Genomic DNA, 13,802 nt, shown 5'->3' with positions numbered 1-13,802 from the left:
TCTTGCTCAAGGCGGTACCCATAAGGCTTTGTACCTTATTCATGGTGGGTACTGGGCACATATGTGTTGAGAAAAAGAAGAAATGGGAGCTAATATAAAAACAGTAGGAATTATTATTCTAGAAGAAGGTGGGGCTGGGGTAGGAGGTGTACAAGTAGTTAGTTATTCTCTTAGCTTTTCTTTACCAGCCATTGCCCAGTGGTTTGCCACACATCACTCCAGACCAGCAGCACAGCCCCATCTGAAAACTCTTTACAAACACAGGTTCTTGGTTCCGTCCCAGTCCTGCTGATTCAGAAATTCAAGACACTGTGCTCAGAATTCTGTTTTAACAAGCCCCCTGATTGATTCAGATGCACACTTGAGTTTGGATACCACTGCCCCAGTCTTAGGGTCGAGCTCGGGCCATAACGTGCAACCATATCAATATTAAAAATTAGAAAAACTTGATCCTTATACCAAGATTTTCAGCTAAACATACACTTCTCGATTCTCACCCCCTCCCCATCTTTTTACAATAGCTGCTATAGGTTAGCAGCAGGTGCAGTAATGGGTTCTATTTAGCTCCATTCAATTGACAAAAAACACTGAAGGTTGAAACACAGCCCAACTTTCTCAAATGATAAAATAAAAACAGGTAAAGTCCAATGCAGGAATTGGCCCAGCTCTCTGAATAGTAACACAAAGTCACTCAGAAACCAGTAAAATAAAATAAAGCTCCAGAGAATTCAGAATTTGAAGAACTTACTTTTCCCTTCACACCCATGCTGGCTGACCTAGTGAATAACCTTTCAGGAGGGGTCCTGGGGGCCTTGGGGTTCTAAGGATCCTGGTCAGCCCTTCAAGAAGATCAAAGACAATAATTTACACAGCTTCAATGGAGAAACAGCGTACATTTTTTAAGTCAAAATACCTAATCCATGCCACCCAAAAGTGGGGTTTGTTTTTTTTAAAACCTGTTGCCTGTCTAAGGATGAAGAACCCCATCTGCAGGAAGTCTCATTTCCAGATACAGAAGTTCTAGCACAAACACCTAAGCCTGGCCACCCAAGAGCCTAAGTTCTGGAAAATGGGAACAGAGCTGGACGCTCAAGGGCTTGTCTAGGTTTGAGTGGCCATCTGGCGCCCCCTTGTGTTCAGTGTCTGGACCCCAAAGAACAGAAGGCCACCAGGTGGGAATGAGGATCCCTAGGCTGCAGCCATTCTCCAGGGAGGGGCTGTGGCCCGTGAGGAGCCAGTGGAATGGGCTCAGGGGTGGACTGGGCCACTCCTCCACCTTCTGGGAAGCCCTGATGCCCTCCAGATTCCTTCCCAGCTGTGGTGGAAAAGCATTTGGGGTCAAGTTGCCTGGAATGGGAAGGTTGCAAGTTGTACCCAAGCTCACCGGGAAAATGGGTCATCATGTCCCTCCTGCCGGGTGTTTGACCAACAGGCTTTTCCTCCTGACTCAGTGCCCAGGACAGAGGCTTTTGGCCTTTTTATTTTTTTTTTTTTTTTTGAACGTTGACTGTTGTGCTGAAGACAGCTTGGGCCCCTGAGGAGACGTTGCACAGTAGTTCTGAATGTGCTAAGTCAGTGGGTGGTAATGGGCACGGTGTGCCCAGCAGAGGCACTTCCCACCTCGGCCATAAATAGTCCTTAACGGGCTCACCCCGAAGGCCTGGCTCTGCTCTCCTCCTCGCCTGCCTGCTCCCCCGACAGCCACCCGCAGGGCTCTGCCCTCACAGCTGGTCACCACATCCTGCCCTGGAGAGAAAAGATGTCTTCATGCCCAGGCTGTGGCCCCCTCAGAACCAGACTACAGGGCCAAGGCCTGGCTTCTCGGGTCGTTTCTGGCCACTGGGCCCATGTCAGGAAGCATGGTGGGAACCTTAGCCCTTGCTTGTGTCTTGGCTCCTCCTCATACAAGCTGAGTCACTTAAGTCATATGAATCAAGCCATGGAAACTCTTGAAGCCCAGGGCCCTCATCAGAAAACTGGAGCTTGCAGCCCCGACATGAGCCCCACAAGCTCTAGGGAGCTGATCAGGCTAACAGGCAAACCCCTTCCCACGTCTCAGCCTTCGCCTGGAGCTCCACCACCTGGAATGGTGTCCTTTTTCCCCTCACGCAGCTAACACTTTTATCTTCAGCCTCAGCTTAGACTTCTCCAGGAGCCCTCCTGTGGTCCCCTGAGCCTGAGGCTGGTCCTCTCCAGTGGTTCCATACCTTCTGCACGTCCCCAGCCACAGCAGTGACCATGCGGTGTGTTAACGGGCTGTTGGCAGTCTAGACCCCCACTTGCATAAACCTCGTGAGGCAAAAACAGAGGTCACGTCTGCCTTATTCACTTTGGCATCCTCAGGGCCTGGTACAGTGCCTGCCACCTAGGAGGCATGCAATAACGTGTGCTTGAAGTGGTGGGTGGGCTCAGAGTGAACCGGGCTACCCTGCTTGGCCGTGACAACTGTACCGGGACTATTTTCTTCTCAGGCCATGGAGGGCTGAACCAGCTGGGAGGGGCCTTTGTGAACGGCAGACCCCTGCCAGAAGTGGTGCGTCAGCGCATCGTGGACCTGGCCCACCAGGGCGTGAGGCCGTGCGACATCTCCCGACAGCTCCGCGTCAGCCATGGCTGTGTCAGCAAGATCCTTGGCAGGTAAGCACGAAATTCACCACACACCACCTTCCCAAACGGCTGGCCTCTGCACCTGCCAACTTCACAGTCACGCTCCCTCCCAGGGACCCAGCACATTAGAGTCACCTGGGGAACCTTAAAAAAAAAATTGAGGCCTAGGCCCAAGCCCCTGGCCATTAAAGCAGAACTTTAGGGGAAGGACCCCAGTTTGATATTATTCAGGCCCTTCAAATGACTCTCATGTTCTAAAACCAGAGCTGAGAACCACCAAGCAAAGGTTCAGGAGAAACCAGGAGCAGCAAAGCCCTGTCTAGGCTGATGTAGCCATGTAACCTGGTCTGGAAAACCACTCCTGTTAGAATTGTCCCTGAGGCAGATGGTTGGGAGCTTTGAGTCAGCTCAAGGTACCTGCCCCCCTTCCTCAATAAATGTGTGTTTGAATAGGTGGGTGGGCATATTTGAGAGGAGCTTTGGTTTAAAGAGGCAGAGGGCCTGTCACTAAACCATGGGAAGCTCTGGCCTCCTGACGAAAGTGGTCAGGAAAGAGTGTGGCCCCTTCTGGGGTCAGGAGAGGGGACCCAGGATAGGCTGAGTAGCCCAGAAAGGAGGTGGTCCCTGGATGGTGGCAGCAGACAGAATTTAAAGAGTGGAAGTTTTTTCATGGCAGAGGAGACCAGAGAGTTTCTAGAACAAGGAGCCAGTTGGGGATGAAAGGAAGGGAGGCAGGGAGACTCTGGGAGCAAAGTCTCAGCTTAAGGAGCTGGACATGACCAGAGATACAGGCAGGGCAGGATTTCAGACTTCATGAGGAAGGGCTTCAACATGAACCAGGTAACCTAGTAGAAAACCAGTGCGCATCGAGGGGGTGGGGGAATGGGGAGCAAAGGTGAACCAGCAGACAGGGCAGAGGGCCCAGTGACCTCAGCTGGCCACCTGGGGAAGGGTGAAAAAAACAGGATGGCCAAAGAGAAGAGTGAATTATGCTGTAGCCAAGAGAAGTTGGAGGGAGGAAACTGCCATCGTAAACCCGTGATTCACAGGGTACCTACATGAACACGCCCTTTCTTAGAAGAGAATCTTTTATGTCCCCTAAAGTCCCCAGTGGTGCTCATACCAGCCAAGGGAAAGGAAAGGGAGAAGCCAGGGGCCCAGGGCGAGTGCCTCAGCAGAGGGTCCGGCCAGGCAGCAGCACAACCCTGCCTATGCAGGGGAACCAGCACTGAAAGGTCAAGTATTTGAGGCCAGCCCAGAAGGCAAGTTCTGCCCTGCGCCCCTCCCCGGAAGCCTCAGAGGGAATGAAGGTCTCTGGCTATGAGGAGTGACCCCCCCAAAATAACTGAGTGTTCTAGGAACCCATCTGTATCAGTGTACCAGCTGGCATTGTTGGGAGAGGCTACATTCAGCTTCAGTGAATTTTTTTGAAGGCTCTTTCAATGTGTTTGCCCAGTTCATGAAGGGAGATTTATGAGCACACCTGCCCACACCGTGCTGAGTATTCAGCAGTTTTTGACAAAAAACAGCATGACCCCCCCGCCCCGCCCCACCACAACTCCACCCTCCATGTTCACCCAATCTCACCCCAAGTGAGGTTTTTGTTTCCCCATTTGAAAAAAGTCCTCAAAGGGAAACGTTTTCCTGATGTGGAAGAGGTGAAACAAAAAACAGAAGCACTAAAAGGAATCAAAATCAACAAGTTCAAAAGCTGCTCTGACCAGTGGGAAAAAGTCTTGATAGATGTATCAAATGGAGGGTACTTTGAAGGTGACTGGAGTTTAAACATGTAAGAATAAGTACACAATTTTTAGAAATAAATTCCTGTTTTGTGGGGGGACCCCCCTTGTAAGTCCATACCTACTCGCCTGCCTACTGGGTAATCTATGGGTTGTCTATTGGAGTAGGTACTACGAGACTGGCAGCATCCGGCCTGGGGTGATAGGCGGCTCCAAGCCCAAGGTGGCTACACCCAAGGTGGTGGAGAAGATCGGGGACTACAAGCGACAGAACCCCACAATGTTCGCCTGGGAGATCCGAGATCGGCTCCTGGCTGAAGGCGTCTGTGACAACGACACTGTGCCTAGTGTCAGCTCCATCAACAGGTAAGAGACAGACAGCAGCCAGGGGCCTGAGGGCTTATGAGAGAGCCCTGAGGAAGGCCCTGGCTTGTGGAGCAGAGCTGGGAAGGAGCTTGGGAATCAGGCAGGAAGCCCGCAGGCACAGGGCACACACCTCACCTCCCGCCTCCTCAGGGCCGCAGGCCGCCCCATTCCCTACCTGGCTGTCCTTTCTGCAGTTTCCTTCCTTACCCACCACATCATTTTTCACTCAATAAAAGAATCTTTTTCTTGAATTGATCCTTTTTTATGCCAGAAGACCCCTCGTTCAGATGTTCACTCAGTTGTTTAGCCATTCAGTTATTCGCTTGCTACCTTAATCAATCATTTGCTCACTCATTCATTCATAAACGCATAATTTATTGTTATATGCTAGGCCCTGGGGACACAAAATCTTTGTTCTGGCAGAGCTTACTCATATAGTCTAGTGGGAAGACACACACTATTCAAGTACCCACACAAACAATTGTGAACATGCAACTCCAGCCCTGCTAAGGAGAGAAACATGATGGCACGTGAGCTGGCATGGAGTGACTCAGTTTACGGAAGTTCTGAAAATATGTCTCTGAGTAAGAAGCAATGAGTAAGAGTTAACTAGCTGAAAGGGGGAGTGAGAAGAGCTCCGAGACAGCACATACAAAGGGCCTGTGGCTAACAGGATCTTATACAAGGAGCTGAAAGAAAGCCAGTAGATAAAGAGGAGGGGAGCAGGAATGAGGCTGAGGTGGAGCTGTCAGCAAAGGCTGCCCTTTTGGGGCTAGGGGCCAGGCTGCATGTTCTTGCCTCTGCCTTTGAGCAATGAGAAGCCCTTGGCAGTATTAAGCAGCAGGCTGACTTGTATTTCAGAAAGTCCAGTCTGCCTGCAATAGGGAGAAGAGACTAAGAAGCTCACCTGCGGCGGGGTGGCCAGTGAGTGACCTGGAGGGAGAGTGTGGGGGGTGGTGCACGCTGAGGTCCTCCAGGGGGATGCAGAGGGCGACCAAAGCTGGGGAGGCTACGAGGTCAGAGCACAGCCCCTGAGGATGGTTTGATAGCAGAGGTGGGGGGAGGCAGGTTAAGCCCCACCTGTATTTATGCCTTGAATGACTGATGGTACCCCCCGTGAAACGGGAATGCTGGGAAGGACTGGGTTTGAGGAGTAAGGTCGTGGGTATGATGTGGACAGGTTGAGTGTGAGGTGCTTTTAAGATATCCAAGTAGGATTTCAGAAATGCGACCGGATCTGGGGCTGCCATGGGTCCTGTTTCCTCCTCTTCCCTCTACTGGCCTGTCTTTCTTCCTTTCAGAATCATCCGGACCAAAGTGCAGCAGCCATTCAATCTCCCCATGGACAACTGCGTGGCCACCAAGTCCCTGAGCCCAGGACACACGCTGAGTGAGTGTTGAGGGCCTGCAACACACTCCCCTGCACACACATGCCCATCCATGTACACTTGAGGTCACACACCCACCCACACAGCCTGCTGTCCATGTGGACTAAGGTCCTCCATGGGGCCAAAGCCTTGCTGGGCTCCAGGGCCAACTCACTCAGATCTCTAGGAATCACATCATGCTGCCTTAATTCTAGAACCCCTCCCACCTGCATCCTGACTCCTCTGTGCTGGTGGCAGCGACTCTCAGGTGTGTCCCTCCCACAATCTGACCCTGTCCCTTTCATGCCCTGCAGTCCCCAGCTCGGCTGTGACACCCCCGGAGTCACCCCAGTCCGACTCTCTGGGCTCCACATACTCCATCAATGGGCTGCTGGGGATTGCCCAGCCTGGCAGCGACAGCAAGAGGAAGATGGATGACAGTGAGTGTGGGGGGCACGGAGGGCAGGTTGGGGTGCAGGAGGGCAGTTTACTCAGGCTCTGATGGGTCAGAAGCCCTCCTTCAGCCCAGGACTTTGTAGTCTTAGCAACTCACGGCCTGTAGCGCGTGGCCCTTACCTGAGGTGGCCACAGCCCTGAGGCTCTGAGGCCTGGGACCTGGGTCCTTTCCCTCCCTCTGCAGTCCAGTCTGCCTTTCCACACTGGCCTGGGGATGGGTAAAGGGGTCCCCTGAATGCTTCCTCCCTGCCTGGGGGTGCCAGGTGACCAGGACAGCTGCCGGCTGAGCATCGACTCCCAGAGCAGCAGCAGCGGGCCCCGCAAGCACCTCCGCACGGACGCCTTCAGCCAGCACCACCTTGAGCCACTTGAGTGCCCCTTTGAGCGGCAGCACTACTCTGAGGCCTATGCCTCCCCCAGCCACACCAAAGGCGAGCAGGTGAGAAGCAGGGTGTGGAGGGGAGCTGTGGTGGGCTGGGGCCGACCAAGGCAGGGTCTCTGGAGACCCCTGATCTGCCTGCAGTCCTGCCACCAAAACAGCCTAAAGTTGCTTTGATGGCTCAGGGCACCAGCTTCATGTGGCTCCAAGCCCTTAACATCTGCTATTTCACCAGTCACTGGTAATTCCTCCTTCCCCTCCTAGCCCTCCTGCCTTCCCTCACCCAAACTGACCTCAGCCCTTTCAAAGGGAGCCACACAGCCATGTCGTGCCATCCCCCTGCCCTCAGCACCTCCCCCGGCTGCAGGGTCAGGTCCTACAGCTTTAAGCTACAGCCCAAAGCCAAGCAGCACTTCCAGTCCTACCTCCAGCCACTCGGGCCTGCACACCCCATGACCCTGCATTACTCACATCCCGAGCATGCCCTCTCGTCCACACCTCTCTGCTCTGGCACACCGTGTGCCTCCGTGCAGAATGCCTTTCCTCCTGCTTCTCCACCTGGAAAAGTACCGCCCAGCCATTATGACTCAGCTCAAGCATCCCTTTGCCAATGAGTCCTCCCCTCCCCCACCCCCTCTCCCAGGGTGCGTGTCCCCTCTCCCTCCTGTGCTTCTGCATGTCCGCCTGACACTCCTGGCCACTTCTCATGCTGGACTGCAGTTGTCCAGTGGATACAGTTGTAACGACACAGTGGGCAGCATCTTGGAGCACATTTATATAATCTCTAGCATCAAGCTTTGTGCCCTGTTATAATAGATGCTCAGTAAAACCAGTTGAGAAATCCAGGCAATCGATGCAAGCTCAAGGGCATTCTCATTTCCAGTGTTCAAGACAGGTGACCATTTATAGTAGGCTGGCTTCTGTGAAGGTGGCAGGGACAGCAGACATCTCCCCTGGGCCCAAAGAAGTGCCACTTCTCTGACAGAACTTTCAGGAGGCTGCCTCTGGTCGATACTATCTGTCAACAGTCGCGTGTCTTTCCTCTCCCCACACACCTCTCACCCAGCCAGCTGGCCAGCTGAGGAGTTTCAGGGCCATATCTGCTGCCCTTCCTCGCTCACACTGCCATTGTCCAGGAGTGAGGAAAACACTTAAGGCCTTTAAGGTCTGAAAAGGACAATGGTGATGATGCTACCAATCAGCTGAACCTTTGCCAGTGGCCGTCTGGGCAGCTGGGCCCGTGCCAGCGCCTGCAGCTGGGCAGGCGATCTGCGTCAGCGATTTTATCAGCCTGGGCTGTGGCAGCCACGAGGGGTGCAGAGAAAGCTGGCTGTCAGCAGACCCAGGGACAGGGCTGGGTGCTCATCGAGAGCACATGGCTCTGGAGAGAATGGGTACAGCGGTAGGAGCCCGCCCTGTTCAAAGCAGCCTTCCCAACCCAGTGTGCAAGCACCGGCCATCCTGGAGAGGGGGAGAACCCTGTTCCAGAGGCCCTGTGCACCCACTGGGCTGCAGGGCCATCCCTTGGCTCCATTCCTGAGCCCCTCAAGGGACCCTGCTCAATCCAAGACTGAGGCTCTGCACCATGCTGGCACCCCTGCACAGGGAGTCGTGGAGCGAGAGAGTCAGAGCTAGAGGGACCTTGGGACAACAGAGCTCAGTGTCTTCATTGGTGGGGAGGTGAGCCAGGGCCGGGAAAGGCAGAGAGGGCCTGGAGAGCAAGCAGCAGTGGAGCTCAGGACTGAGTGTCACTCAGACTGGCAGGCCATGGTGGGGGTGGTTCTTCTAGGCGGGTCCTTGGTTGAAGACTGGAAAAGAGAGTTTGAAAGCCATGGAACCACTCCAGCCTCTCATCCTCCAGGCAAGGAGACTGGGCCCAGAATGTCCATCAGGGACCCTTTCCTCCCCCAGTGAGTCCCCTGCTGGTCATCATTCACCTGGCTTCTGGTGGGGCAGAGAGAGCCCAGCCCGGTGCGGTGCCTTTCCCAGCCTTGGTGACCCACGGTGTTGCCAAAGGAACACCCGTGTCCTCTCACCTGGCATGGCAAGGCCCTCTGGCCTGGGCAGCTGAGAAATGCACAGGTCTTCACACCTGACCTCAGAGTGGGGCAAAGACATGCTATCTTTTCTGTAAAATCAAAAAGAGGAAGAGTGTTCCACAGAAGCATCATGTGGCCTCATCTTTGCCCCTGTTTCACTACTAGACTTAGTCACGACAGCTTGCAGCTCTTGTCCCTGTTTTTCAAGTGCACTGAGAAGCAGATCAACAGAAGTGGTAGTGGCAGAGACCAAGAACTTGCCAGTCCCTGACTCTTCAGATAATTGAAATAATAATAATGCCTACAATCACTATTTATAGATCACACGCTGTTCCCGGGCACTTTGTGTTAAGTGCTCCACATGTGTACGTAACACCTCAATCCTTACAGCAGCCTCATGAAGCAGATCCCATTGCCCCTGTTATACAGGGGGGAAAGTCAAGGCTCAGTGAGGCCAGAACACTAAAGCTACTCGGCTGGTAGTGCAGAATCAGGGCTCACCCAAGTTCTAAAGCATCGGGCCACTCTGCACCGCAATTCACCTTCAGTCCCCGTGAGAAATCCAGTCATCATTATGATGTGCAAGCCATTCTGTGCAACATCACCAAAATATCTGGCTATATAGATTTGGGGTTTTTCTTTTTCCCACAGAATTCCCTGGATTTTGGAGCAGCTGTAGGATTTCAATAGGTATTTTAGTATGGAAACAACACATTCATAAGGCATTTTAAACTTGCCTTATCCTCTCTCGAAATTAGGTATTTTGTTCAATTCCATTAATCCATGCTGTAAGCATATATGCCCTGCCCTGACGCCGGCCCCCTTGGAGTTATGAAACCATAGCACCACTGAGTCAGTAATTGCTCTGCACGATAACGGTGCCCCAGGGGCCCCCAGAATTGATCGTAGCTTGCAGAAGTGCCTGACACGCAACTGGAAAGTGCTGTGTCTCCTTGGAGAGCCAGGTCAATGGAAGTTACTGGAAGCAGTGGTATCCAGGAAGCATCCCTTGAGTTCAGTGTTGCACAGTTTGACACAGCGCGTTTGTGACGGGCACGACCCTCACGTGCAGAACAGGTGTGCACTATGTGGGCTGCCTCGTCCTCTGGAGGGAGGGATCACGGGGAGGAGTGGTATGTGCACCCTGGAACCGAACAACTCCTCTCTGGAGGGAGCACCTTAGGGGAGGCCCCACTTGTGTCAGGGGAGGCCAGGAGAGCCTAACATGGGGTCTTAATAAAGAAACCCCAGGCACTTGATAAAGAGTTTTTTAAGCAAAATTAACCCAAATACCATCTTTAGGCTGAAACTGAACATTTCTATTTGCTTGGCTATGGAGAGAGAGAAAGGAAATTCACCTGTTTTGGTGGAGAACCACGTGTGCCAAGCTACTGAAGGAGAGAGCCCATGGGTCAGGCACAGGTGCCCCCAGTGTAGTCCCTGTTTCATAAAGACCTCAGGGCTTTAGGCTCTCCACACAGACAACAGATACAATAGTGCATGCCCACATCACAGGGCGGCCAGGGGGTCAGTTCAGGATAATGAAGGCAAAGCTCTTCGCAGATGTAAGAAGTGGGGATGATGTTAACCAGTATAGGGTAGTGGTTGGGAACATGGCACTGGAGCCAGAAACTGTGTTTAATCCTGGCTCTGCCCCATATGAAAGAGAAACAGGTTTCTTGATTTTTCTGTACCCATGTTTCCTATTTGGAGAAACATAAATTACTGAGTGAAACACTGTACACAGTCCTTTGGGCCAAAGGCTCGAACCCCATGTCTTGTCCTTGGTGGGTTCACACTGTGGGAGCAGACAAGGCGGGGGACCTGCCATCCAGACAAGGCGAGGCACTCAGGAAGAGACACTCCATCCTGTGCCTGCTCAGTAGGCCACCAGCTGGCTGCAGAGGGGGAGCTTTTGAGTCTGGGATTAAGAGAAGGACAGTGGGGCTGTGAGTTAGAGAGGAAGAATCAATTAAACACACTAAGTGAAGTCAAGAATGAGCAGAAGAAGGGGACAATGCGGGAGTGTTTTCTGAGTGTTGGCTGCAGGTAAGGCTTGCTCCAGGGGCCTCTATGTTGACTTCTCTTTGTTCCTCAGGGTCTCTACCCGCTGCCCCTGCTCAACAGTGCCCTGGACGATGGGAAGGCCACCCTGACCACTTCCAACACACCTTTGGGGCGCAACCTTTCGACTCACCAGACTTACCCCGTGGTGACAGGTAGGATGCCCAGAATGTCCTGGGCCACATGGCCTGGGCTGCCAAGATGGGCCGGAGGGCAGGTGAAGGCAGGGCACGGCCGGCGTGAGGAGGAAGGTATTAGGGCCCTGAACCTGGAGAGAAGAGAGGGCTGTGCTGGCTGGGCCTCCTGGTGGGTCACAAGGGCCTTACCCTCTCAGCTCGGCCCCTCCTCTGCCTGTGATCCCACTGCCAGGGAGGTGGGCACAGCAGCCCCCTGCATACACTGGCAGAGGCACAGCAGAAGCAGAGTTGCTCCCCGCCTCACGCAGTCCGAGGAGCACCCAGCCCAGCGCCACTCAGAGAGGTCGCCCGCTGCCCCAAGCCCCGCACCCCTCATCTCATGGCTTGGTTGTGCATGCTCCCACCGTCATCTCACCCTCTCTCCTTGTCTCCCTCCCTGGCAGATCCTCACTCACCCTTCGCCATAAAGCAGGAAAGCCCCGAGGTGTCCAGTTCTAGCTCCACCCCTTCCTCTTTATCTAGCTCCGCCTTTTTGGACCTGCAGCAAGTCGGCTCTGGGGTCCCAGCGGGAGCCTCGGGCCCGCCCTTCAATGCCTTTCCCCACGCTGCCTCCGTGTATGGGCAGCTCGCGGGCCAGGCCCTCCTCTCAGGTATGACAGGGAGGTCTGGGCCTGCAGCCTTCGTGGGGGTGGGAGGGTCGTCAGGGCCAATCCCCTGGCTCCGAGGCGGCCAGTCTCCTCTCTGGCTCTCAATTCTGTCCTCCACCAGCCTCTTCCCGAATTCTTCCAACAACTGTTGGAGGTGCCAGAATATGGCCCGAGCAGCAGAATCATACTATGCGGGGCAGGCACTCTGGGGGTGCCTGGAAGTGAGTGCTTGATAGATTTTCTGCACCTCATCTCGAGGCCCCATGGAAGAGCAGGGACCCTGAGGCCAGGAGCCAGGTGCTGTGAAGTGGTGAACACTTGGTCTGGGTAAAAAAAATTTAAAAAGCAGATAAAAGCTGGCAAAACTTTGGAGGAAAAAAGATATTGCATTGTGGAGGCAATTACAGCTGTAGCTCCCATTGTGCATGCTTCACAGCGTCACCCTTGAAGGACACTCAGCAGAGCAACTCACGTACCTGAGAGTCTCAGCTTTTCAAAGCATTCAAGCTGGAAGCACCTTAAGGGCGTCTAGAGCAAATCTCCTTATACTGAGGGGAGGCAGGCCCAGGGGAAAGGGCCTGGCCAGGGCCTGAGTAGGAAATGGTGGGGACAGGTGAGGGCTCAGCCTAGTGTGCCCTGTGTGTCAGACCTTGGCAACGCTGGGTCTCCCTGGGAGAAGGCCATCGGCCATCCAGTCAGGGCCTGAGCAGCAGCTGAAAGAGTGAGGTATTTGGCTTGGGCAGAGATGGGGTAAAGATGGGGGCAGAGTCCCCTGACAGTCCTCAGATATATGAAGGACCCCCTCAGAGATGCTATTTTAGCTGTGGGCCTGGACATTGAACCAGGACCCATGGAGGAGGCAGAAAGAGAACAGTTCTTCCGACCAGTGGTTTCCAAACGTGCTGGGGGCCTCACAACTCTCTCTTGAAATGAATGCTTTTACGGAAGCCAGGGCCCATGCCAGACAGCTGAGAACTGGCCCTGCTGGAAGCCAGGGCTCTGTGCCCCGGAGTCCTGGGACTTGGAAACCACTGCTCCAGAAGAGCAAGACCTCTGCCTCCCAGAGGGGCCAAGGGCCATCTTACCCAAGTTCACCCCCCTCTCTCTCCACAACTCTGCACCTCTGTCGGGCACGTGGACTTTTTCCTCTGTGCACCCCACACCCGATATTGAAGGTCTTCGTAGAAGAGGTGGGCACAGAGGTAACGGGTTAATAAAGGAAACTCAGGGTATGAGAAGCAAGAAAGAAAATGTTGACTCCAAGCTCAGAATTTCAAAAGAGGGTGAAGTCAGAAGAGATGGGTCATTTGTTTTGACCGAAGTGATGAAAGGAGAAAAATCTGTGAGCTGGGTGGAGTGATGTCAGGCAGAGAAAATGGGCTGGGGAGGGGGGAAGAAATGGGGAGCAGAAGAGGCCCCATCCACTGTGGGTAGACTGGCCGCCCCTGGACGGGCCCACCTGCCTCTTCTGAATGGCAGGCCAAGGTCGGGTGGACCAAAGTGAGGCAGGGAAGCAGTAAGTGTGTGGATGAAGCATGCGAGTGTGGGGAACAGGACCATCCAAGTAAGGGGAGAGGACAGGTGTCTCAGAGCACAGCCTGGGTATTGGTACAAAGTATAGCTGGGACAGCCCAGGACAAACTCGGTGCCCCACAGCCCCCACACTTTCTCCCCAATCTGTCACGCTGTCGAGGCTTCAAGCACCCCCATCAACATGCAGTCAGATCGGGACGATTCCATCTTCTCTCAGCTCTCAGTTTAGTGACATGCCTTTGCTTCAGACCAGCTGTGGGACATGCACCATGGGGCACAGCAGCTAATGGCAGATGCCCGGAAGTCATTCAGGCAGCAAATGCACAGCTTTGCTGTGTCCTTTAGGCCGGTGGCCCCGACTCAGGCCCAGGTGATGCTGATGTGCCTGATGGCCACCCTGGGAAGGCAGATGGTCAGCCCAAGGGCCCAACCAGCACAGGGTCAGGGCCTCTGAGAAGAGTAAACAGT

General features: G+C 53.9%; 1 protein-coding gene across 1 annotated transcript in view; it reads left to right on the top strand.

Moving 5' to 3' along the window:
* The window catches only part of PAX8 (paired box 8), a 74,305-nt gene that overhangs the window by 47,619 nt on the left and 12,884 nt on the right, over window positions 1–13,802 (top strand). Inside the window, exons 2-8 of the mRNA XM_054575579.1 lie at window positions 2,472–2,637; window positions 4,515–4,712; window positions 6,014–6,102; window positions 6,394–6,519; window positions 6,799–6,974; window positions 11,052–11,172; window positions 11,598–11,804. Coding sequence (XP_054431554.1) covers window positions 2,472–2,637; window positions 4,515–4,712; window positions 6,014–6,102; window positions 6,394–6,519; window positions 6,799–6,974; window positions 11,052–11,172; window positions 11,598–11,804 — 1,083 coding nt within the window. The remainder of the gene's footprint in view (window positions 1–2,471; window positions 2,638–4,514; window positions 4,713–6,013; window positions 6,103–6,393; window positions 6,520–6,798; window positions 6,975–11,051; window positions 11,173–11,597; window positions 11,805–13,802) is intronic.

The sequence above is a fragment of the Pteronotus mesoamericanus genome, unplaced genomic scaffold (assembly GCF_021234165.1).
Source record: "Pteronotus mesoamericanus isolate MK-2021 breed Mesoamerican mustached bat unplaced genomic scaffold, CSHL_Meso_final contig_311, whole genome shotgun sequence".
Taxonomy (NCBI): Eukaryota; Metazoa; Chordata; class Mammalia; order Chiroptera; family Mormoopidae; genus Pteronotus; species Pteronotus mesoamericanus.
Note: the sequence above shows the minus strand (reverse complement) of the source record. Positions and strands in the feature narration are given on the sequence as shown.